Here is a 24,536-nt window from a genome sequence, read left to right on the forward strand (position 1 = left end):
AGCTCTGCAGGTGTCTGCTCTGAGCTTACTGAGCGTCTGGCCAGCAGGGTTCGCTGTACAGCAATAAGGAGAAACAATCACGGAAGCGCCAAAGCCAATGCGACGCTCCCTTCGGAGTCCCCAGCAAAGACCGGCATTCTTCGCACAGCCAGGATGTAAACCTGCGCTCTATGACTCAGCCTGTGCACCACGCGGCTGCGCTTCTCCCAGTGAGCCACTCCGGGACCCCCCCAGTGACATGCTTTTTTGAAGCCCTTCCCCCATCCTGACCTTATCAAATATCAAGACATTGTTGAGGTTTAGAATAGTGGTTTCGAAGAGAAGCAAACATATTGGTTTATTTAACTTATTATTTCAATAGTTATCATTTTTTAAACAGGAAAATACTTGTTTGCAGTAATGTGTGCTCCTTTTAAAGCTGCACATGTGAAATCTACATAGTGAAAGTAAGTACACAACAAAAACTGCATTTCCTTAGCTACAGCCTCTTTAGAAAACCCTTTCAAACATTTGTATTCATTAGCTGCAGCATCAAATGATTGAGAATTATTTCAGCAGTTTTTTTTCTGGGTGACATTAAATTTCAGGACCATTAACTCCAAGAGCATGAGTGGCATGGAGAAATGCACCTTGGGTATGTGAATGTTAAATACATTAGGCACAAGATGACTAATAGGTACAGCACGCTTTGAGGAACAGGTGTTGTATAGGATACCGTCCTTCATACAGTTATTATTGGAATCACTCACTAATTCACTAAGGTGACAATGTCACAGAATTGTTTTGATTTGAGAGAAATTAGAAGCATCTGCTCTGGCAACGAGGGCAACAAGGATTTGTCGACAACGACTGAGGTGCTGCTGTTTCTCACAGAAGCACTATGATGCAGGGGCACGCAATTGAAAAGGTAACATTATTATTATTTTTATTATTATTATTATTATTATTATTATTATTATTACATATCTGTCAACTTTTGAAAATACAAAATCGGAAGTGTAGAGCGGCGACGGTGGTTGGGGGCAGGGTGCAGGTGCGTAGCTAAGTACTGTATGTGAACGTGCCTCGCGCACTGAATGCATGCCTGCCACAGGGCTCCCCTGGGTCCTAAACCCTGCTAGGTACAGACAGGGATTGCAGTAACCACACACCGGCCATGACTTTTGCAGACATTAAAGGTTTGCTGAAATAAGGGTGTTTTTGCTCGTGTATTAGTCAGCCCCCCCAATTTCAGGATTGTGTTTTGGGGTTAAATACGGTAGCTTGATTGTATTCTTCACTGAATTACAACAGTGACAGACATTCCAATGTTTTACATGAGTAAATGTCACGCTATTTAAATTCTTACTGATATGTATGAGGGTTGCTCCAAAAACAGCAAGGGAGTAAAGGGTCTTTTAAAACACAAAATGTAGCTTTTCAATCCTCCTGCGGAATCCCATTGGACGTGGAAGGAAAAAAAGGCCATGAGCTTCCATTAATTCATGATTTATTTAAATATATATACCTTATGGGTCTGAGATGGCTGGATTTGATAATGTTGTTTCAGTAAAGATTTTAGTCTACAATATACCTTAAGAAAGTTGAATTATTTCTACCCTGGCAGTCAAAATAGATTATAAGTAAAAACAATATGTACATTTTCAACTGATTTGATAGTGTAATCAATTGGCTGTTATACATTTTAACTATGTAATTAGCCAAAAACTAAATGGCTTAGGTACCAGGTTTGCTAGTTAACTATTAATGCAGTATAACAAATTATCCCTTATATGTGTGAGACAGAAAATAACATATGAACATCACCCTGGCTTTTGCATGTGCAAAGTCAATCACAAAACAAAGTTCCTTGCAGGGGTAGTTAGATCAGATACAGTACAACATAACAAACTGTTGATTATGAAATTATCATTTAAAAAAAAAAAAAAGTTTGAAAGTTCTGGACAAGCTCCCTATCGCGAAGGCAACAGCAGTAAAACAGTACTGTGTGTTAAAATGGTCAACTACTGTAGCAATCTACTGCACAGAGCATGCTAATGGCTGCATGCAAACATATAACAAAAAAAAATCGTTAACAGTTTTAATCGTTTAGAAAGAAAATCTTAAACTTTTCACCATTGTGCAAAATATGCAAATTTAGATAAAAAGTACATTTTGGTTGGTTGTTGAAGATAGAACAACATGGCTGCCAGGCTTTTCAAGCGTGTGCATTGTATCTGTGCAATGAAGTTTGTAAACAAACCTCCCAGAGACATGCAGCTCATTTTGACAAAGAAACACAAGTAACTCATATACTGGGAATACCAGTAGCAGCTCTGACATTAAGAAGTGGGGAGGCTAAATACATATATATATATATATATATACTTTTTATTACACGCAATAAAACGTTGCACGTTTCAAAAGGTACTTCATAGTTTAATAAGAAATGTAATACAGTAATATAGTATACGCAGCACATGTAATTTGTAGAAAAAATATTTGGAAGATGAAGAGCTGGTTTGAAAAACCAAACTACAAATACTGAACCTTTTCATTTTTTCATATCATGAGCAATTAAAAAGGCAATTCTGTTTTGGTCCTCCCTGTTCATGAATGTCTAATTTAGGCTTTGGATGACCTTTATTGTTATTTTTTATTCTTATTTTTTCCTCAGTTGAAAGTGATTTTTTTTTTTTTTTTTATGTATTTACCATTTGATTTATTTATTGTGTTATTTACTTATTTGACCTCAAGATGTCAAAGTTAATTTTGTTTATGGTCTTCATGATGAAGTCAATACATAGTTATTGAAATATGTCTGTAATTTTACTTTGTAACTTATTTGTAATTTCTGTAACCTTTTTATATTCCAGAATGTTCTGAATTATGTAAATCATTACTGGAAAAAAGGGTCTTCATTCGGAGACAGAATTCCACTGCATCTCCTGTGGGGGCATTCCTTTATCTGTCACACCAGCATTCAGGACCTGAAACACTGCAATGGGACAGTAGGAGTGTTATGGGGAAACACTCTACCAATTTTGTACCTTTTTACATTTTGCCAGGTTCTGAATTCTGTAAACAGTTCAAGTTCTAAGCTTTTAAATGATATGTGGCTCAGGATTCCAGCATAGCATTCTAAACCCGGCTTTGAAAGGGTTTAAACGTAAATGTAACTGTTGTTATTAAGCACTCTACAGTACAGTGCATAATCTGAAAAGTGGTAATGTGGGCATCTTGTTATGTCGACTGGCATATGAAGCATTAAGCATTATTCTCCTGATCTGTACTCATTTCAGAATATAAGTCAGTGTAATTCAACTGTCAGCTGTAACAGTCCAGACACAGTTTACCACACATCAGCCTGGGGGTATATGAAAATGGTTTTATTAGTGCTAGCAGCAACCTCACATTTGTTTCTGAATCTTGGATTCATTTTCTAGGAAGAAAAATGATACAAATGAGTTATGTGCAGTTTTACACAAGCTGCTGGTAATTATGGCAGGCTGTTTGTCCGATTGTAGCAGTAAGGATAATGAAAGTGAAATGTAATGGTTAGTTAGAGCCTATGTTATATGTAATTTCATTTTACAGTAATTTGACTCATTCAAGTCACGACTGGAGAAGTAAGAACTCAAATCTATTTTAATGGCGTTAGCGGCGGCAGAACTAAAGAGCCACCATGTAATCTTTCTGTTTCCCCTCTAGGTTGATCTATTGACTCTCTTTTTAACATCCCATTAGAGCCCTGCTATGGGGCAGATTTACAAGCTTGGAGTAACAACATTAAAACAGCTTAGTACATGCAGTATAACATGACGACTGCTTTTAACAAAGCACACATATTACTTTATTCAGGAACACGTCTCGGTTACTTTTGAGTACAATTACTATTTACCACAATAAGCACTACTTTCAGTATTAAAAATGTTCACATTTTGTAAATTATAAAAATCTGTCATCTATCATGGGGTTACAGGTACACCACTATTTATTTAACTGTATATAAAGTGTAAATATTTTGAAAATTAATTTAAGTTTTGTGTTTTTTAAATATTTTTTTTACATGTATCTATTTTGATTTATTATACTTTGTTTTGCACTAATGAATGCATATATTTTAAGCATTGGATTTGGGTTTATTATATGTTTTGTCTTTGTTGTTGGAGGAGCATGTTTTGAGGGTGCACATCATATTCCCCTGCTTGCCTTTTTAGGCAGTGAAGGCATGATGTGGGATGCCATGACTGGCAAACTAATTCCCCACCCCCTTAATTGAAGTGTTAAGTGTTTTTTAAATTACTTTGGATATTGTTTTATGGTGATTGGAAGAGTTAAGTACGCATGGTTGTCCCTAAAGTATAAATACTTTCCAAGTAAATGCACTTTACCCCTCCATTTTATAGCCCTAGTTTAGTGTGTGTTTAGTATTTTAGTGTATTGATTGTTTGTGTACTGTGTTTTAAGAAACTCCCCTCAATTGTACCCATGCTTCTCAGCTGTCTTTCTTTGAGTTTGTTTTTTTTTGTATTTTACTGCCAGTACATCTGCCTAACAGAACAAAATAATTAAGCAGCTCTGACTGCTACCCCACTGGCATGCTCCCGAAGTCTTGAGGACGTCACTGTGGAACGAGTGAGAGATACTTTTAAAGAGCGATTATTTTATCGTTTTATGTACTGTTTTTTACACTGGTTTTAGTATGTTTTGCTAGTGATTTTAGTTTGTGTTTATTTATTTAAAATATAGTGTTAAATACATACTTTAATGGGGGGGGGGGGGGGGGGTGGATTGGCCAATTTATACATTTCCCTCCTACGCATTCTTGCTCAGTTGCAGAGCAAATGTTTGCCACAAAAGACCCAGGTTTTCTCTGATGGTAAAGCTGTGTAATCTGTGGTTATTTTATTATATAATAAAACTAACAGTTTCCAACAACACTTAAGTACACATTGGCCATTCTAAATAAACAGACTGAAGGACGTTAGCTACTAACCAAAATTCCAGAGAAACCCTGCTGGCCGAACAGATTTTATAATTATGAAAAGTGAACTTTCATAGGCTCTAAATCATTTTTAATACTGATATGCGTATCTAGTTTGTCCTAGATATAAGTGTCAGAAAGTCTGAATTAATTACCTCTTCCATCTGTTGACATTGACTGAACCATTTAACAGAAAAAGGGAGTTTTTGTTCTTGTTCATTATTGGTAGACCAGCAAAAAATATGAGGGGCACTCTTCCCTTTGAGGCCAACATTCAACCTATTTCCCAGCAAAGTATTAAATGAGATGCTAAGTGGTGGGGGACACCATTTTACCTCCTCAGACCCCTCACTAAGTTTCCTGGCAATGCAAATACATTTCCACAACATTGTATTACTTTCAAGGTCATACAAGCTTTGGTAGTCACCATGACAGATAATTCAATGTATTTAATTGTCACATTAGTTTTAGCAAAAACCCATTACCACTGCACTTATGGAGTGGATTGCTAATTAAAAACATGTATTTAAAGATGGGGCAATTATCTATTCATGGATACCAAGAGTTATGTAGGGAGCAAATGAAATGGACCAAATGCCCCACCCCAGTCATCCTACATGATAGAAACATGATAGTTATTAGTGGGAATAAATCAAAAAGCCAATCCGACTCGCTCAATATGAATGCATTTTATAAAGCATAAACTTATTAGACAAATATCCATTTATTAGTAAAAGGTCAATATTAGGTATGTATTTTTTCTTTGCTAATAAAATAGAAAATTCAACTTTCTAACTCACTTAGCCAAAAGCATTAGTGTAGCATAAGTTCAAAGATGTCTCTATTTTTCTGAACCTGGTTCCCTGAAACATAAATGTAATCATTACCGAATGGGTATTTACCTCCTAAAGACCCGATACCTGAAAATTGTATACCAAAGCTGCTCAGCGAGCCTGTGATGCAGTCATGGCCCCACCACCGGGAGCACAAAAGGACTGCGCTCACTGTTCTCAGCATAATTTTTCCTTCAAGTCTGCTGTAATCATGGACGCAGCCACCTTGAAGGTTAATGGTTACGTTTCTATTTCAGGGAACCAGGGTTATGATAATAACCTAATGTTTTTTTTCATTTCAAGTTTGAAATATAACCATTACTGAATGCATGGGGGTGTACCAAAGCTGTCGCAAGGCCAAGATTGTGGAACGACCAGAATGCTACAAGGCTAAGCTTTGTAGGGCGCCAGTTTGCCTCTGGTTTACATACTGGAGGAAGTCGCTTGGGAAGTCGCATGGTTACAGCGCTGTAGCATCTCATCCATCGTGGGACCAAACGTATGCCCTGGAGTAATCAGGGGGGTCCCACAGTGGTGCTTTGTCCCCGTCAAGCATGCGTGTCTGGGAAAGCCAAACCTGCCTACGTGCAGCTACCAGCACAGCCAGGTTTCTACCTATAGCCTGTCAGTTGAGCCTGGACACACAGAGCAGGTGTGGTGAGGGCATGTGGTTCTCCGAGAGGGACCGCAGCAAATGCAGCTGGTAGTCTACCAGGATGCTGTTGTAGTTCCCTGGCTGTGCGGCGAATGCACTGGCTGAATAGGCTCTCTTGAGGATCACTTCAGAGACCGGGCACTGCTTGTAGGGAACGCAGTGTCCTTGGACAGGAGCGCTAAATTAGGAGCCTGGACCAAGGTGGCAATAGAAGTCTCAAACGGCAGAAAATGGGTCCGCCAAGTTTCTCCACATCATGCACCCTATATAGGATGTCCATTGACCGGAAAACAGCAGCATGTTGCTAGATGGTCCCAGGAAGAATGGATCTCAAAGAGAAAACCCGGTTGAACTGGGGTTGATATTGGAGAGGCGGTCGGCTCATTGTCAGAAATTGAGTGCCTTGTTTCCCCTACTGTAGGCTAGGGCACTTGCAAGACTGCAGTGGCTATTGTGATTAGCGGTATAAGCTCTGCCGACAGGGGCAAGTGGCACCGAACATTCCCACAGTAATTCAGCAAGAATGGTTCCTTGGTGGGAAACAGCTGTCCATAGCATTTCCAACTGCTCCGAATCTGCCGATCGCCTGGAACGGCAACTCTTCTATCTCTTCCGCAAGGGAGGTGAAGAAGAGGCAGAGCTCAAGGAAGATGAGAAAGATCGTGAGGCCGGTTCCCTGCCTGCACGTAGTATCTGTAAAAAACAGAAAACACACAAAGAGAAAATACTTTCGCAACCAAAAACAGTAATTAACACTTACATAAATTATACAAAACGTCTCGTATGGTGCTAAATAGTAAAAACAAGAAATAAAATAAACTCCAACCGGAGCTATGCAGCCTGGGGGCAGAGCACAAAGTCAGCCAACTTATGTTGCTGGGTCCCTGGGAAGGAGCGACTCAAGCCGCTGGCTTCATGAGGGGCACAAGGCCGCAGCGGGATGTAACAAGCAACAGGCTGTAGTGCACATAAATACGCATAACCAGAAAAAACTATTACAGCGATTAGTTAAAATATCACATATAATTTGTGTAAAAACACAATAAATGCAAAATATAAAATAGAGGCAACAATGTACTTATCTGAACAAGGCTCTCCGATTAGGTCAGTCTTGAAAGGAAAAATGGTGGGGGAGGGGTGGGGCCATGACTGTGTAACAGACTCGCTGAGCAGCTTTGGTATACAAGTTCCAGGTTTCGGGTCTTTAGGAGGTAAATACCCATTCGTTAATGGTTACATTTCGTCCTGAAAGGGAACCCTCTATTTCCAAAATGAGTGTGTTGTTTAAACTGTAATTAAATTCAAACCATAAAACAAATACCTCCTTCCTGTTGAAAACTGACCTTTTGTTTTGGGTCTGAAAAAAACCCCCATTAAATTCAAAATATATATTTTGTATTATTCTATCATAAAAAGCCAATCTCTTGTCTGGTATTATTATTAAATTCAATTATATATATATATATATATATATATATATATATATATATATATATATATATATATAGGGTATACAAATGCATTCTAAGTACATTTAAAATTATAAATGTGAGTTGAACAAAAAAAAACAACCCCAGTAGCATAATCCAAGGGAAATGTCATATCATATCAAACTGTTAAATGTTAAGTAAAATGGAAATGTGAAAAAGACCAGTATCATTTATATGTCAAAAATGAATATAATACAGCTGTGTATCAACTGTAAATTACTGGAGCACAATACTTATTTTTTCTTGGACTATACCACGATAAAACCCAGTATCACAGAATACTATTGTGTACTGAGTATGAAGCCCAATATCATCTGGAAACCAAAAAGTCACATGATCCTAATATGGCAACCATGTTAACTCACCGATTAAAGTAAAAGAAAATTTTAGATTTCAATGAAAATCTGAAGTCAGCATCAGACATGATTTATGAGATGCAGTAGACCTCAGAGTTACAAACACCATGGAAATGGAGGCTGTTCTTAAGTCTGAAATGTCTGTGACTCTAAAAAGGAGTTTTCAATGACTTTAATGCATGTGTACACCTACTATCTACAGCCTTAATCTGAATAATACCAGGATACAGCACAGAAATGCAATACTAATACTGCTATGATTTGACAGGTTTTAAAACCGTACAATAAATGGTACTATACAAATTTAACATACCATTGAAATCATAACTGAAGCAGAAAGACAGATGTAAACATCCAGGACAACCTGGGTTAACTTAGTGCTTGTTTTTATTTTATTTGAAACAAATTGCAGTCATTCAACCTCCTTTGGCTTGAAAAAGAAACTGCTTTGTTTAAAACTAAAATGTTCCTAGAAAAAAAGCCGGTACTTGCTTTGAAATCTGCCTCACCTTTGTCGGGATACATTTGTTGGTACGGTAATTTTTCCTTCTTCATGACCAGCACGCTACTTTTAAGAGTGCCTATCTGGTTCCATTGCATGCATGGTTGAGTGAAAGTGGGGTGTTCGTAACTCTGAGCTTCTACTGTAGTAGCAGTTGAAGAAGCACTTTGGATTTCCAAACTCATACAAGATCCCCTTACAGGGATGCTTAATGATATAGGGTTATTTTAATCTTGCAGTAACTTACACCATAAATCATTTTGTTGTACCACAATTCAAGAACAGAGACCAATTACAGAGATGGGTGAGGAGTTTTTTATAGCCTTGCTAACTAACCATTCTGACAGGACTAACCAGCTAGTAACCTTTATGGCGATTTTTGTTGGCCCTTGTACTTCCATAGTTGTAAATGAAAGACCTAAAATGATGTTGGGATGTCATCTCATCACAACTGTACTAGGACAATCAGTGAATATACCTTATTTGTTATCATAATTAAATGTGATCACAAAATACATAATTAAAACAAAAGCCCCCTATATAGCATGCCACAAATGCATACATCTTTTTCTCATTTCCTGAGACCAGCTAAAAAGACCAATTTACTTGCAATCTGAGCCCCCGTCATACATCATGAGTGGAAATCAATGCACACTTGTTATAATGGGGGAGGGTATTTGGCGGTGATTCTGGTCTTATCCAATCACTGATTCGCTCTGAGATGGACGACTGGTTTCAGTTACTTATTTAAGTAAATGTCTCATTGTAAATTCTGTAAACAAGTTCAGTAGGTGCAGCACTTCTCAGCACATTATTCTATTCAGTGCAGTGAATTGTGTCTTCAATAAAACATTAAAAAAAAAACCACTTTGCTTCGATTGCCTCTATGGAAACAGACAATACAAGAATACAAGCAATTAATAAACTGGTTAACTGAATCAAGAGCATATAAATAAAATACAGGATTTCTGGGCCCTTTGCTAATCGCTCAGTTCAGTCTAGCCCTTTATTGAATCAACAAAACTCCTGTCACTCTCCTTCTATTTCCTAAAATTACACAGTGTTAATTCTCAAAAAATGAATCACTGAGCAATAAGATGTGTCTACTTATGCAAAGGCATAAGCTGTCAAAAAATTAGAGGCAACTTATTTCCCTCACTGATTTAAAACTTCTGATGTTTCACTATTTAACCAACAAAATGTAAAAGTGAAGTTGAATCTTTTTTTTAATGCTGATTACAGTGTTTCTTAAGAAAAATGAACATTCTTGACTAGGCCTGTGTGGGTTTTGGACCCCGGGCCCATTAAAATGAATTGTGTTTTTTCAGGTTACCCTGGATATAAACACATTACAGATGTCAGTACCACGATGAACAGATATCAACTTTCCATGAAACCAATGCCAATGAAAACAGAAAAAAGTTGTTCTCAAATACTGCCTCCAATAGCTTAGTCAACCAGGTGTCAGTAAAGGTGATGGTACATGCTTGATGTGTGCTTTTCATTTCTGTGCTTTAAAACCAGATATAATGAATTATGGATAATTGACCAATATTTACATTTGTTAATTGCAATTACTTTTTTTCTGGACTAACACAATATTTTGCTCGGATATCAGTGTATCTAAAGAGATTGTAGCTAACAAACTCGTGACATAAACCTTACTCTACCTGTTTTGTGCTTCCTTTAGCTACATAGGTCCCAAATGTGTAGTTTTGAAAGAAACACAGTCGTAGCGTACATGTATTTTCATTTTAAAATATGATATGTGGTATTTTAAAGAAAGCTCTCTGTTTCCATGCCATATTCCCAGGAAATCTATTTGCACTTCCTGGGTTATTTCAGCATGTCAGTGAAAAGGTGGAAGCAGCTGGTTGGTTCATGACAGGTAAAAAGCTATTGTAGGAATTGGGGCATTTCCACCTTCTAAGCAGGGTTCTACCCAGGAATTCTGAATAGCTGGGTGGCACAGCATTATAGCTGGGGGCACTTTTAAAGGAAAAATAAAATGGTCTTTACTTTAAATGTATAATAAGACAAAGAATTGGAATAATAATAAGAAGCTGAATAATGAATAATAATCCACCCTAATTCATACCCAGGCTACACTGCTCCATTTACCCCCTGATTCTTTGTGATCATTTTTGTGTTTCTGGCAGAGCTTGCACATCATACCACCCAATTCCTTGCTGTAAAAAAGCAGTTTTTCTTTTTTACTCACTGGCCCCTCTTGCGGTTCTTCCAATTCGCTTTCTATAAATTGCCCTTAGTTGACTGTATCGAGTTGCTCTTTTTCATTTTCCACATATTGTTTTCTTTTTCATCATCCATTTCGGTTTTCCACATTCATTGTCACTATTTTTGCTTCAAAAATAATTGGTTATTTTTTTTTCGCAGTCATTTTAACGTTTCAGCCTCTCAAAGTGCTTAAAACGGAAAACCCACCACTTCAGCTGTCTGATTGGTTAAATGTAGTGTCAAGACGTAACACAGCAACACAGCTGTCATGTGGTTCCAAGATTTTTTTTTTCACCCGGCGTGTGCAAGTGATCTAGTCTGCTAACAGCGCAATCAATCTTTATTGTTAAGACACAGTAGCATCTGGGTTTTTCAGCTGGCTGGCGACCCGTCCGGCTGAAAAGCAAGTACAACACTAACTGAAATCACGGTTTGCAAACAGATATTTAGTTAACCAAGTGCTGTACAAGATATCACGTTTTAAAATACAAAAAATGACAAATATTGAGATGATATAACAAATAGCAGTGAAAAACAGTTCTATCTCTTTAAATAGGTGATCACTGACAGCATACTGTAAACCCATCAGTTCAGACTAGGGCTCTGAACTCTTGACTGGAGGGTTGTGGGTTCAGTCCCCAGTGGCGGACACTGCTGTTGTACCCTTGAGCAAGGTACTTTACCTAGATTGCTCCAGTAAAAACCCAACTGTATAAATGGGTAATTGTATGTAAAAAAAAAATAATGTAATTGTATGTAAAAATAATGTGATATCTTGTAACAATTGTAAGTCGCCCTGGATAAGGGCGCCTGCTAAGAAATAAATAATAATAATAATAATAATAATAATAATAATAATAATAATAATAATAATAATAATAGTTATAGCCTTCATTAGCTCAGCCATTCCCAGGCAAAAGTAGGTCACAATAACCTACAGTGCAATGCAGGGAATAATAATAATGGTCATGCTGTTCAGAAATCGTATTAAAAAATATTCCTACAAGATTTATAAACCACTAATATGACATTGATTAATTCCCAAGTCCCAGCTTCCATCCAAAGTAAATAAGTCAAGATCTATTTTTAATTATGTTTGCCCTCTCATTGCATTGCATTGCATATGTTAAACCAGCAATAATTATTTGAAATATTAGTTCCAGTGTTTCTCATCTGAAAATATTGACCTTTTATTCTTATTTGAAGAAAATGACCTTTCATTACATATCAAACAAATTTCATAGGCATTAAATGTAATATACAGTACTCCCATAATGTACAATATTATCAGGACAAAGAGTTTTATTTCACTTTTCTAAACAGCTGAACATCTTATTACTACAGGCCTAAAACTCATAAGCCCGATTTTTGCATTTTCATAATATTTATTATTATAAACCTGATGGAATGTTGGGCATTGACTTAGTCAATCAGGATGCAGGATAGCCAGTCTGTAACTCTCTGGTAAGGACTGCAACTTTAAATACCCCCCCCCCCCCCCCATTGCTTTTATTAAATTCAATGCATTACTTCACCATTACTGTAATTTGAAACTCAAGGATGTTGGAGTGCGGGGCACACAAATGGGTATCTGTGCTGCTTTTACATAGTTCATAGCATATCTGCAGTACAGCTCGAGACATTAGATGCAAAGATAACATTGTGAGAGAGCTATACACAAGCAGGCATACACAATCAGATGGGACTGATATCAGCAAAATCAAGTATCTTGAAAAATATACAGATAGTATACAACAAAACCCCATGGGCCCAGTTCTGAGGGAAAAGCAATGTGCAAACTCATGAGTGCTTGCATTGCATCTTGCCATATCTCCCATTGCTTCTGAACAGAGCAATCTCTGGACGTTGACGTCATTTGGTTAGCACTGGCCAATCCATGGACAGTAGGAGACCGAAAGGGTTAGCAGATCAAGAGAAACTGACTTCTCCTTTAATGTGGAATACTTCTCACTGTGCATGCGTTTCTTTGAACTTTCAACAATAATACAATTACTACGAGCCTGCAGATGCAGGGCAGGGGTTTATCAAAAGCTGTTTTGCAGACATGCCTGTGAACATGTAAGAAAAAGCAACAGTACTGGGTGACAGCACATGAAACGTGATGAAAAAGCACTGTTAGCCCTACCCTACCCCACGTAGTCTGATTACAGTTACAAGATGGTCAATGCTGGATAAAGTTATGTAAAAAGTACAAACAAAGCATAAAGAGGGAATCTTTATTTTTATGAAGTATTGGACCAAACCTAGTGGCAACATTCCCAGAAATCCAACAGGGGGGCACGTGTCATAATTTTAATGCAGTAGAAAAGACGCATCCAATTTATTTTTATTCCATTCTTTTTAGTAACATGATAAGGTGCCACCTTATCACATCTGTCCATTAGTTTCATTACCACAGCACACGAAATCCAGGATAGACAGACCAGTAAATTAAAATAATATTTCCTTTGGTTAAGCCAAATGGTTTATATCCACCAACAAACACAGTGCAGGTGAGAAACCCCCATTTTTATTTACTGTTGTACCTTTAAATTGACACACTCTTACCCAAAATAAAATGGAACAAGATTCCACAGTGCAGATCTTCTTTTAAAATGATTTATTTTGCTTTTACATAATACTGAAACAAACTCTGTTTATGATCTCTTTATTAAACTTTTACAAGAAATGCTTTTTTTATGTTGCAAATCGTGCAAGATAATACTGCACTTAAGGGTACATTGCCTAAACATAGTTATAATACAATCACATTATAATCATTATGAGCCTTTTTCCAAGATATAACAGAAAACGTGTTTGAAATCTGCTCGCACTGCACAAAGCAATATAAAAAGCCCTCCCCAGTACATCCATACCAAATAAAAAGGCAATATATGGATGTAGCAAATGAAACAGTTACAGTTCCCTTTCAGTTTGAAGACGACCACCAACCAATACTTTGGGGATATGCCTGCCACAGGTCAGGTATTTACTGAGTATTTTATGTCAGAGCTGCCGATAGGCTACTCCTCAGAGTGACGTCCTGAGTCCTGCCTCCCGAGGGGACAAACACACTCCACGGAGCTCACTTCCTCTTTTGCTTCTCACAATCAGGTAGGTAAGGTAGGTATTCTAACCTCTCCAGTTGCTGTGATTAAGTCTGTGCGAAATAGCTCTGACTCAAGTTTTTCTGGAGTTCCCATGCAATATTACACTGCTGGAAGTCGGCTTGCCATTTCCCGGAGTCAGAAACGCAACTAAATATTTTTCTCTCTTTTCAACAGCATGCATCACTTTGCGATTGCAGTTTGCTTTCTAACTCCACAACATTTGCTGTTGTATGTGTTTTTTTCCTGCTATTGTAGCTAAAAAAGAAAAAAGAGACGCGTGATTTCCTCCACGGGAACCCGGCTCTGCCGTGCCCCACTCTTGAGTAGACTCCACAGGACTGTCTCGGCCTGCCCACTCGGTGCGCTTCGCTAAAAAAAATTAAAAAATAATAAAAATAGAATTTTTCACAGTTCTCCCGTCTGGCATGGTGATAGTGCCCCCTACAGCTTGCTGTTGTTGTTGTGTGTGTGTGTATGTATGTGTGTTTTATTTACTGCTCTTGCAGTTAATAAAAACAAAAAAAAAACAGTACATTCTGTCTTCACCCTCAATGATGCCAAAAGCCAATTAATTCTGGTGCAAAGTACGGTTTACTTGGGACTCCGGCTGTACTCCCTCACAATGCGGGCATACCTGTCAGACGACAGAGTGGTTGCCATTCAGAAGTGTCTATCCCTGTTTCAACAGGGATCGAGTGTCTCTGGCATTGTGTCAGAAGTTGCCGGGTCTGACGGCCGCGGCTTAATCAGCCCTACAGCTGGGGTTACTCCATATGCGCCCAATTCAAGCCTGGCTCAATGCCTTCCGGCTACATCCCAAACACGTCAGACACTGTCAGCTGATTGTGTCTCGTGTATGCTGGGAAGCCATGTGCTGGTGGAGGCAGACCTCTCACATACGCGAAGGTGAAAGGATTGGGGTGATCCACAGCCATCAGGTGGTGACGACAGACGCATCCAACTTAGGTTGGGGTGCAGTCTGGGCAGGCAATGCGCTGGTGCTGCAAGCGGTTCACCTTGCTCTCCAGCATTTTTCTCCGGTGCTCCAAGGGAGACATGTCCTTGTCCGAATGGAAAACATGTCGGTAGTAGCGTATGTCAACTGCCAGGGAGGACTTCGGTCCCCGGGGGTTGCATCACATAGCCTTCAAATTGTTAACCTGGGCACAATGGAACCTGTTATCCCTCCGGGCTGTTCATCTTCCCGGAGTGGCAAACTGGGTGGTGGCCCAGAAGAATCTGGTTTTCAACCCTTTGCCAGCTACTGCAAGGCCAGCCCTGGGAGATCCGACCTGGATCTCCTCAGTCAGACGAGAGGCACTCTCTGGTATTCAGAACCGGGCAGACTCAACTTTATTTAATTAAGTTTGATTGTATCCGTATGAAGACACAGTTGTGTAGACTAATTGTTGTGACTATTTTGCAACTGAATAAAAATGGTCACATCACAGACCTGTAAAGTATATAAAAAAAAAGTTTAATACAGCTATTTAAATATTATGGGTTCCTGAATATTAGCAATAAGTAAGATGCAGTGCTTTGATTACATAACCTCATTTTTAATGGAAAATCCAATACACTGGGCGATCTTTAATACGCAAGGAATCATGATACAAAAATAACCTTGCACCCTATGAACATTACCGAAATCATTTGGAAAGACAGTTACATTTATGGTCATAAACTTATTATTCCTATTACTCATGTCTCTTCAATAAAAAAATTTTTTAAAAAAAGAATTCCTCTGAATTGCATCACTGTGAGCCTGATGAGTCATTTTGCATTTGAAGTCACCATCTGGCGTCATTCATAACTTTGAACATCTGAGGTAAAACTATATAAAAATGTTTTATAATGCCTTCTTCAACGTACTGATCATGTAATGACATGAGTAATCCCCCGTGACACTGGCACAGGCTGAGAAGTGCTGGTGCCAAGCCCCGTTGGGCCCAAAGACAGCTGGACTGATGGGTCCTCTATTCATTAACTTGACTTTTACAGGATAACACTGATAATGGAACTAATAAATCAAAGAATCAGATTCAATTAGAGAATAAACAATATATCAAAATGTCGTGCGACAAATATTGCAGTATTTTACATTTTATAGTAATGAAAATATGCTGTAGTAATGAAAGCTGTTTTTTCTTTCTTTGGGTTTATTAGAATTGTTTAGACACACTGCATCTGCAAACCAAAAAAAGTGCTAAACTTTAGACCCTGACTGATAAAAAAAAAATAACACTCCTCACCTCCTCAGGCAAATTCACGAATGCATACTGTATAACAAATACTGTATAACAAATTGGATTCATTTAAAGATAAGCAACATTTTCTGTCCCTTAATAGTACTGTCAGCTTTTATATAAAAAAAAAATATATATATATATATATAAATAAAACTAGAGAATAACAGCTTGTCCCCATCAGACAGTCTTGTGATTAATACAAAAAGTAGAGGACCAGATTATTGTGCATTCTAAATCACCTAAGCCTTTCGGTATTAAGGGGTTGTGACGACTAGGAGCACACTTGAAGTTCAGCATGAGCACATTTCATGTGTGTTCTTAACTACTAAATAATAAGTCCATAAATCTTACCCATTTTGTATATCCATTAGCTATATAGGTCTCACATGTGCAGGTTTATAAAGTTCCCAGTTTGCTTGCCTTCCCTCCCAGGAAGTCTGTTACTGCTTTACTTTATGAAACACAGATTTTATAAATATAGTGTCGTACAGTACTAGATATCATGTTTTAAAATGAAAATACATCTTTGCTAAAACATGCACATTTTAGACATGCACATGCAAAGGTACAGAACTAGTTAGCGATTCTCATCAAATACAGCAAGAGTACACACACATTCTTTTTCACAATTCAGAATAAAGCAATGGCTGCAGAAAACCATTATTTGCTGTAGAAATTGATCATTTTCTCACATAGAAAATTGTTTTCCCCTACTAGATTGCTAATTTGCTTTAGTTTATTTTTGGTATCTAGAAGCACCCATAAGAGCTGCCACCTAATCGCTGATCAATTATGCACAAAGAATATAAGTGCAAAAGACTGCTGAACAGTATCCCCAAACACTCCTGGAAGATAGTAGGAAGCTGGTTTGTGTTGACCCACTGCGTTAAGGCACCAGGAATGCAAGTCAGAGTTTGGCGTGTGATGTGGACCATGAAACTCAATTCACTGGTGACTCCAGCCAAATTCAGCACACTCTGACCATTAAACAGGTTTAGGATGAGATCATCACTGCAAATGTGTGCTGTGCTTCTCTCAATTTCTACCATAGCTACTGTATCTTATCAAACAGCAGCTGAAGCAGAAACTACCATGCAAACTCTTATATTATTTATTTAAAAGCATGTATTCATCTTTACCATTCTGATTTATGACTAACCTGTATTATTATTTAAATTTCTTTTAATTGATTTGAACAAATAGAAACAACCATGGTCGCAGCACGGAATTCTGCATTAAATAAGGTAGAATAGATTCATTTTAGGCTACCAGTTTTTGCAATAATTCTGATTTTACCACTATACTTTTTTTTTTTACTACTCTTTGTTAACAGTGGTTGTACTCACTAATCTCCCTGTATTTAAAAATCTCTTCTGAACAGAGCACTTTAGAGTATCACCTTTATAGCCCATAATGTGTAGCTCCCAGTGCATTTTCTAATTGAAACAGATGTTTAAGGTTTTTGTGATCTGTAGCATTATAGCTCGACTATTGGTTGTCACAGCATGTTGCACACGTCTGCAAGCTTGGTCCATCATGACCAGCAAAATAGAATTATTAACCGGAGTTGTTTCTGTCGAAAGTTCCGTTGCAGGAAAGGGTAGGCCACCTCTAATGTACTGTTTGGAAAAATGACGATGTAGTTGTATTCACTGAAGAGAATGCAAATCTAAGTAGCTATGCAAAGTCAAGTAAAGTTTTGATTAAAATATGACAGCAAAAACTCAAATGCATCTCTGCAGCCATGGCACACTGGAAGGGACTGCTGCTTTAGCTAGCAGAAGCTGGGCCGTTTAATTCATAAATTATAACCAACTGAATAAAAAAAAGAAGATCAAATTATTTCCATGTGAATAGGCCATAATGTTAATGTAGTTTTCAAATCTTGTTTTTTTTTTCTCCTTTGGACAGTGGGGTTGATTTTTTTTCTTTCTTTTTCTTAATTTACCATTACGTTTACACTGGAAATTTGTCAGATTTTACACAAAACAAAGGTTAGTGACAGCAGGAATATGAAAATTGGAGAGTGCTATAGTTAAATGCCAATGTATTTATCAAATGTGTCTTAAAACATCAAGTTTTTTATACCATACTCTATAAAAAGATGACTTATTGTTCCTTTAAACTGTTACTGTGAGGGAAGTTTTTTTTTTTTTTAAGCATTTTAAATCGATAATGATCAATAATCGTCTTTAGAATTTGCACGATAATCAATGTCAACGTCAGGGTTCAATTTACAACACTAGTTATTGTACATAAACCAAACCAAAACAAACACAAAAGGTTGCATCAATAACAGTAAATGTAAACACTATTTATTTCAAAAGCATCATACTTCCATTTGTTATCCAACATTTGTTGAAAAGTAACATTTCACAAGGGATGTGATAAAAGTGAGCATATACAATGCCTATAGAAAGTCTACACCCCCTTGAACCTTTTTGTTGTGTCAGTGCCTCAGAGTTTCATGCATTTAAATGAGGGTTTTTTCCCACTTAGCTACACACCATACTCCACACTGTTAAGGGGAAAAAAATTGTATTGAGAAAAAATATATATATTAAAAATACAAAACTGAAAGATCATAACTGGATAAGTCTCCATCCCCGAGTTAATACTTGGTGGAAACAACTTTGGCAGCAATTACAGCTGTGAGTCTGTTGGGATAGGTCTCTACCAACTTTGCACACCTAGATTTGGCAATATTTGACCATTCTTCTTTACAAAACTGTTCAAGCTCTGTCAAGTTCCTTGGGGAGCGTTGATGGACAGCAATCTTCAAGTCATGCCACAAATTTTCGATTGGATTTAGGTCGGGGCTCTGACTGGGCCACTCAAGGACATTTACCTTTTTGTTTTTGTTCCAGTGTAGCTTTGGCTGTGTGCTTTGGGTCGTTGTCATGCTGTAAGGTGAACTTCCGTCCCAGTTTCAGCTTTCTTGCAGAGGGCAGCAGGTTTTCCTCAAGGACTCTGTACTTTGCTCCATTCATTTTCCCTTCTATCCTGACAAGTGCCCCAGTCCCTGCCGATAAGAAACATCCCCATAACATGATGCTGCCACCACCATGCTTCACAGTAGGGATGGTGTTTTTTGGGTGATGCACTGTGTTGGGTTTGCGCCAAACATAACGCTTTGCATTTAGTCCAAAAAGTTCCATTTTAGTTTTGTCAGACCACAAAACTTTTTGCCACATGGCTACAGAATCTCCTGAGTGTTATTTTGCATACTTCAAATGGGATTCAAGGTGGGCTTTTCCACCCTACCATACAGGCCAGATTTGTGGAGTGCTTGGGATATTGTTGTCACATGCACACTTTGACCAGTCTTGGCCATAAAAGCCTGTAGCTCTTGCAAAGCTGCCATCGGCCTCTTGGTAGCCTCTCTGATCAGTCTCCTTCTTGCTCGGTCATCCAGTTTGGAGGGACGGCCTGATCTAGGCAGGGTCTTGGTGGTGCCATACACCTTCCACTTCTTAATAATCGTCTTGACTGTGCTCCAAGGGATATTCAAGGCCTTTGATATTTTTTTATATCCATCCCCTGATCTATGCCTTTCAACAACTTTGTCCCAGAGTTCTTTTGAAAGCGCCTTGGTGCTCATGGTTGAGTCTTTGCTTTGAAATGCACTGCCCAGCAGAGGGAACCTACAGGAACTGCTGAATTTATCCTGAAATCATGGGAATCACTACAAGTTAACACAGGTGGAGGCCACTTAACTTGGTGTGTGATTTTGAAGGCGATTGGTTACACATGAGCTAATTTAGGATTGCTATTATAAGGGGGGTGGACACTTATCCAACCAAGCTATTTCAGTTTTTATTTAATTAATTATCTACAAATTTCTAGAATATTTTTTTCACTTGGAAGTTGTAGGGTAGGATGTGTAGATAAATGAAAAAAAAAACTATTTTAATGCATTTAATTCCAGGCTATAAGGCAACAAAAGGTGAACATTTTGAAAGGGGGTGTAGACTTTCTATAGGCACTGTAATTGAACACAGTTCAGTAGTTACTAATGTGCACATTCCTGTTGCTTCATGTTTGTTTACCCAGGCGCATGTCTTGGGATGAATAAATAAATAACAAGCAATATAGTGCTGATGTAACAGAAGCAGTCGGAACACACGTGACTGTTATATGCATTTTTTTTTAAATAGAATCAATCTTTTTAGCGCAGACTGACAGCTAAATGAGTGATTGATTAATGAGAAGTGGATAAGTGGGTGCTGACTATAATTGACAAAACTTTTATGTAGGAATGAAATCAATATAGCACAGTATGTTAGAACATGAGCAAAGTCATTAAGGCTCTAACAGTGTTTTACTGTTTATGCTCCTTAATACAACACCTACTCCTTCATTAGGATCCTATCATTATTACTGCACTGCACATCTGCAGTTTTTCACACAACCGGCAGTTTTTTTCCTCAGTGAAACTCAAGGTGCAGCGTAATTCCCTGGTTTTGGAATATATAATAGCAGTTGTCTAAAATGCTGTTACTATACTACTCAGCTGCTAGGGATCAAGATTTTCAACTTGGACAAGGGCTTCCTGGTGCCCCTGCCCAGTGGCAATTCTTATGTGTAAGTCTAGGTTTAAGGTTTTTCATCAATCCCAAGGTTTTTCAGCAGGGGTCTCACCGATGTGAATCCTTAGGGGTTGACATATCTGATAGATGATTTAAAAAATGACAAAACAACACCTAGTTACCCATTACAATGTTTTTTGCTTTGGTATTTAAATGTAATTCTAGGAGCAAGGTTAAAAGTGCCTACATTCTCATGATATATTGTCTCCATACACAGTAATTACCGTAATAAATGTAACTCTCATTTTGTTTTTTTAAAGTTAAACAACTGAATGACACCTTTTCCCAGTTACATGACCCCAATGCATACGTATTGTTATAACTAAGTTTACTGTATGCCTGTGATTGAACCACAGCCTTTGTAAAATATTCTGTTTTAAAATATCTTAAGGAATATCTTATTTAATAATGAAAGTGCATGGTTTTGATGTCTCAATATTAAATCAAAGTCTTGATTATTTCACTACAAGCTGGTGTCATTCCATTTCTCAGCAGAAAAGTGCCATTGATTTATGGACTTCCAGTACAGAATGAATGGACTGATAGAATTAAAGAAATTGATTTCTCCAAGTACAGCACACCTCCAACATAGCATATTGCCAAGTATTCAAGATATCCAGAAGCCTAAAATAGGGATAATGCATATTACAATAAGAATCCCTGTGGGACAATTACAATAACTGGACTTGTGTTTTGTGATTTGAATCTATACATTTAAAACATGTAACCATTTCTAGGCTAATATATTGTATAACTTTCAATAATATTCTTTTGATTCCGTGTCCATAATTGAGTTCTCACTGTGTGTGCTTTGGATTTAAAATCAACACATTTTGTTTGCACTTATTTGCACATCAAAAAATTATTCACTGACATCAAGCCATATTTTGAGTAGCCATCAAAAACAGTAAAAGCTGGGAAACACAGTGTGTCTTTTTTTTTTCTCTCAGTCCTTTCACCCAGTCACATTAATCTTACACCATGCTATTACAAGATGGAAACTACAACAAAGACAAATACATGCAGTAAATGCTAAAGCCAGGGATGAACCCTGGGGTTAAAGATAAATGGTGCGGCATCCGTTTTTCTACAGATGGTTTGCAGTTAAAATGAATAACTGTTTCAGACCGTGCACAAGGTTTTGTCATTTTATATTACCTTTGAAATTACTTTCCAAGAGTGTATTGGCACCAAAGCTAATGGCTTGTCTTTCAATCATACACAAAGATGCTGGTTCAGATTACTAAGGGCTGCTGTGTCCATCAATTTTTCTACACCAACTGGATGAAACAATGGGAAAAAAAATATAGAGAATGCATGTTATTAAAAAAAATGCTGAGGCAAAAAGCTCAAAGTCTTGCAATAGGAAAACTATAGCCATGTTGGATGAGGTCCATAGGTGGCTTAGTCAATAGGCTTAGCATCCTTTGGACCAGAATGTCATAGTTGCAAAGCCATTCTGGAAAGCATTTGGAGATGATCCAATGGGAACTATTGTTTGGTGAGATAATATTTAAGTTATGAGTGGTAGATGTTGTAGACTCACTCACAAGTTAACAAAGGTGTGGAAATTTCAGCTCTGAGGGGGTAATTCAAATGGTTTTGTTGTAGAATCACAATCGTGGGTCATCAAGTAAGTCTTTAAAACTTTGATGAATATTATTTCTGCAGGGTACCTTTTTTAATATTAAAAGACTATTTAAAATTGATTTTTTTCCCTCAGAAAAATAGTCAGTAAGCTTCATATAACAGAAGAATAGAATAACCTAATAACTAAATAAATAAAGCAAAGCAATACATTAGCGTGGACAGGATGGCTTGGTGATGACATCAGACCAGGAAGACACAGGCACAACTACTGCGGGGGTGAGTGGCAACTGTACTTATATAACAAAAGGGCTTGATGGCCAAACAAACAAACAGTTTAAACAAAACAAACACTGAACAAAACAAAAGGCATGCTGGCCAAAACAAATAATACACAGAGACAAACAAACAAGTATCGTGCTGGTTTTGTCCCAGCACACGTAGCAATTGTTTTTAAAGTTTTATCTTACTGTCACTTTCTCTCTGCTCTCTCATTCCTACTCTCCACTCTCATCAACCTTCTATGAACGGCTGCTTTGCTTTTATATACATGGCCATCTCCCAGTTGGTAAATACTTAATTTGGGAGATGGCCACGTTACACACGTGTTTTAGCTGGATGGGGGATTTTAACCCCATCCATGCTGTAAAACAATAATAAAACACATCGTGTTTTTAGACACTAAACAATATATTAAAATCATAATAATACAACAAAACAACAAATAAACACAAGGGCGGGGTTTACCCCGTCACAATCAGTTTACAATTTCCTTCAAGACACAAAGGGATGTATTTTCAAAGCATTTACTTAAAGAGTAAGTAGGTTTTAATGTCATTTTAATATATGTATTTTTTTTTTTTTACATTTTCCTCACTGTTTTACGACGTTTCCAATGGTTCTATGCTTTGCTGCTACAACATTGAATTATTATAATTTTTCTCTAAATCTTCCTTTACCTGGCTTGGAGCTTGCTTTGAGCTTCTAGTTGTTGAAAGATCATAATAACATATGACTGAATAGAATCAGCACCTGCAGTTCAGTACAGGTGCTTAGGCTCTCTAGTGCAGCTCAAAGCAAGCTCCGAGTCAGGTAAATGATTGCAATCATCATACAATGGTAAAGGGAATGAAATCCATTAAAAACGCAATTGAAGCTACTTGGATTGGAATACATGCTTAGAAAAAATGCCATACAGTTTATTTTCTATTTCTTTCAACATTATGAGATAAATATCATTCAGAACATGTCAATGAAAAGGTTAAAAGTAATTTAAAAAAAAGTATTATTTTTAACAGGGCAAGAACGCACAATATTGAACAACATCTTGCACCTTTATTATAAAAGACAGCCTTTGTTTGCTGTGATGAAGTCTATACAAATACAGCACACCAGAATAGTGTTTTTAATGAAGATAATGGATTTGTTTAATACTAAAGTGCTTCTCTATATTTTAGTAACATAAATAAACACAAGCTATTTCTTCCCTAAATTGAGTCTTTTCTGCCGATGTAATCTACACTAATGCACTGTTTTCAGTATAAGCTTCAAATGTTCTGTTGTCTCTCTTTCCCTAATGGCACATGTGGTGCATGTAGCACAAGGTGCTACTGAACAATCGTTGTTTTGTAGATATGTAACCTTCAGCATCTCATTAACCCTTTGCGGTCCTATGTCGGACCTGGTCCAAAATTGCAATTTTCCCTTTCCGGTCCAATGTCGGATCCTGTCCGACATCATCAAAAAGAGGTAAAAAATAGGTCTCTAGTCGTTTTTTCTCCGGAAAAACCAGAGAAAACCATTCAATGGCCGAGTGAGACTGTAGGAGCCGAGAGAAGCCGAAACCAAAAAAAAAGAGGCGAATCTCATGAATACTGTAATAGAAATGTTACAGAAAATAGAACTGACTCGACATAATGTACTGGCATTTTGTACTCCCATAACCTTGGTCACATAACCTT

At 37.5% G+C, this 24,536-nt stretch overlaps 1 protein-coding gene across 3 annotated transcripts in view; it reads right to left on the bottom strand.

Moving 5' to 3' along the window:
• The window catches only part of LOC117426607 (protein Largen-like), a 94,308-nt gene that overhangs the window by 38,590 nt on the left and 31,182 nt on the right, over positions 1 to 24,536 (bottom strand). The window contains exon 2 of one of the 3 annotated variants that reach the window (XM_059022544.1): positions 6,231 to 7,147. The exons of 1 other annotated variant lie outside the window; for it this stretch is intronic. In XM_059022544.1, the coding sequence (XP_058878527.1) occupies positions 6,231 to 6,281 (51 nt within the window). In that variant the 5' untranslated portion in view covers positions 6,282 to 7,147. One more of the 3 variants, XM_034924717.2, reaches the window with a different exon arrangement.

Source organism: Acipenser ruthenus, chromosome 1 (genome assembly GCF_902713425.1).
Source record: "Acipenser ruthenus chromosome 1, fAciRut3.2 maternal haplotype, whole genome shotgun sequence".
In the NCBI taxonomy this organism is placed as follows: domain Eukaryota; kingdom Metazoa; phylum Chordata; class Actinopteri; order Acipenseriformes; family Acipenseridae; genus Acipenser; species Acipenser ruthenus.